Raw genomic sequence first — 2,864 nt, 5'->3', positions numbered from 1 at the left:
TGGCACAACAATTTCCTGCAGGATCAATTTCATTCAGTCAACCTTTATTTATACAGGTTAGTCCCATTGAGCCGCGAGGACTCGTTTACAAGAGAGACCTGAAATATTAAGTTCTTATAAATCAATAAAGTTGTTATCTTTTGATGAATAAACATGTTAAAAGGCGGCATGTGGTGCAGTTAGTAGAGATGTTGCCTCTCAGGGTTAAGGTCGTCGAACCTTTCTGGGTGGAGTTTGCATGTTCTTTCCATGCATGCGCAGGTTTTCTCCCAAGTTCTCCGGTTAAATATATTATGTTTTATGGGTGTGACTTTACAATAACATTTCCGAGCCTTGTTTATAAGTACCTTTATTAAAGTTTTAATTTCACAGGAAGCAGGACTACACACAGATGGCTAAAAATATATGTCATTATTGTTTTATATTTGGCAACATATCTCTCTCGAATAAGACAGTTTTACCATTAAAAAAATACATTTTCATAAACAGTAATATGTTCTATCAACTACCGGTAAATAGTTTTGAAACATTGCTAAAGATATGGTCCCACACTTGTGGCATGCTTCAAACTCCTTTGTTGAAATCAAACATACCTCTGTCCAGCTGAGATCAAAAGAGAATACACATCTGTAATAACAGCTACAAAGGGAAATTATCAATAATCAATACCCCAAACCATTCCCACATAGGACAAGTCCAAAGGTTGCTGGGAAAACTGGAGACGTGTGAACATTTTCACTCAACATGTGTTGTTGTGTGCAGTGGGTCATCCAGGATCGCTGAGGAGACCCAGCTCAGTGTTCGCTGGACCAAACCGTTCTAGTACAAATCCTCAGACTTTGCAGAATTACAGTTTAAAGGAGCTGAAATATTTTGTAATTTGTGCATCATCATGTTTAAATGTGAGATCTGAGGAGCTGACTGAATTAAGTGATCAATGAAGGAATGCCAATGTGTAAGAACAGTTGTAGTCAACTTGAGCTCGTCTCCTCCGTGATGAGACGTTTGATGATGAGCACAGGTCTGCTCAGTTTTACCAGCATCGTTCTTTACTTCAAGACAGAAAACAGGCTCTAAAGATGAAGAGAACTCCAGTGTGCTCACATTTACAGGCTGTCCACGTCCTGTTGGACATACTCACATGCCAGGATTCAAAAACAAAAAGTACTGCTTGAACATAAAAACACCCCCACTGTACAATACTCTGTTGTTTAAAACGTTCCAAATTCAGCCTGACACTGATGTAGGCAAAGAATAAAAAAATAAGTATTTGTTCAGAACAAATAATGTTTATATGAATCAAAGAACAGGATGAATCGAATCTTTATGTGAAGGTCTGACATGGCCACCAAGCTTCAAATCAAAAGAGTTTAGAAACAGAACCGTCTCAACTCGTTCTTTAAAAATACACCTTCACTTCATCTGCTTCTCCAACATCATCACTAACTGTAAGATTTTATGTGATCACAAACGTTTTGTTTTCATGGAGCACTACGTCTGATCGACATAATGTGGTACAAGTTGAGAATCAAGGCAGAGCCAGTTTGTGAAGCCAGCGGAGAGCACGTCAGTGCCATGAAGTGAGCACAGCGGGCTGGATCAATGCAGTGGCAACGTGACAGAGTTAGCGTGAGCCTGGAACTGGCTCCTGACAAGAACCACAACAATGTTCTGAACAGGTCCAACACAGACGTCAGAACAACTCATTCATTCAACCAACAGCTGGAATCAGTTTGTAAAGTTTGGGCACCAGCCGATCAGTGATCCTGTGCACAAAACGTATTCACTTTTAAACAACACTGTGCATGGCTCTCTTGGAGGTGAAATTACTTTGAGGAAACTTTTTGTATCTACAGACTAAAAACAAAAACTTGATGCCAGTTCAAATAGGACTCGTTCAGTCAGCTCAACACAGAGGTAGAGTCTTTCACACGGTGACATGTGAATGATTCAGACGACTAGTTTCTTTTTTTAACCTGGTTTTAGTTTGTTGGCTGTAGAGAAGACTCTACTTCAACAAACCAGTTGGACCAACCACCGCTGACCACGGTCAGAGACCAGGCGTGAACAGTTATTCACATACAGCAGAAAACAGTGAAGACATGTGACAGGAAGGTTTGAAAACCTCTTCAAATCAAGTCGGACAGGCAAATCCACACAAGACAAAACACTGTAGATTTTTTCAAGCCCAAAAAAATCTTAAACATGTTCTATATCTGAGGAACGTCTGAGGAACGTCTGACGAACATCTGTGGAAAGTCAGAAAAATATTAAAGGAATGTCTGAGATGAAGGAACATGTGACATGTAGTTTGTTAGTAATTATGTTCTAGACTTTTGTGATTATTTATTTTTAAGCATGTTGCCATAAAGTGATGTCATTGCAAGTGTTGTGTGTGTTTGTCTTGTGTTTTGATTAGTTTGTGCCGTGTGAGGACCGAGGGGTCATGAAGTGAAGGCAGACTGCAGCTGCTTGAAAGCAGCTTGTCGTTCTTTCTTCTCCGTCTGCTGCTTTATTCGTTCCTCCTTTTCCTCTCGAATCTCAGCCTCAAACTTGCTGCTCTGAGACAGCGCCTGCACCTGGGGAGAGAGGACAGGAGAGCACGTTATTCTCCAGCACCTTACACAGCAGCCTTCTGAAGCCAGTCCTTCACAGGGCAGTCACTGCGAGGGACTAGATATGTGTGTATATATATATATATATATATATATATATATATATATATACATACACATATATACATACATACACATACACACATATACATATATATACATACATACACATATACATATATATACATACATACACATATACATATATATATACATACATACACATATACATATATATACATACATACA

General features: G+C 39.2%; 1 protein-coding gene across 1 annotated transcript; it reads right to left on the bottom strand.

Annotated features, from left to right (window-relative positions):
* Positions 1 to 333: 333 nt before the first annotated feature.
* LOC119429812 (EF-hand domain-containing protein D1) lies at positions 334 to 2,581 on the bottom strand (the record flags this gene model as incomplete). The annotated part of the gene is given in 1 exon segment (XM_037697357.1): positions 334 to 2,581. A coding segment is annotated over 1 exon segment (137 nt), but the record flags the coding sequence as incomplete, so codon positions are not given.
* Positions 2,582 to 2,864: the final 283 nt, after the last annotated feature.

This window comes from Nematolebias whitei, unplaced genomic scaffold (assembly GCF_014905685.2).
Source record: "Nematolebias whitei isolate Nwh7 unplaced genomic scaffold, NemWhi1 Nwh_scaf_8035, whole genome shotgun sequence".
Lineage (NCBI taxonomy): Eukaryota > Metazoa > Chordata > Actinopteri > Cyprinodontiformes > Rivulidae > Nematolebias > Nematolebias whitei.
The sequence above is the reverse complement of the archived record's forward strand: the minus strand, read 5'-3'. Positions and strand labels throughout refer to the sequence as shown.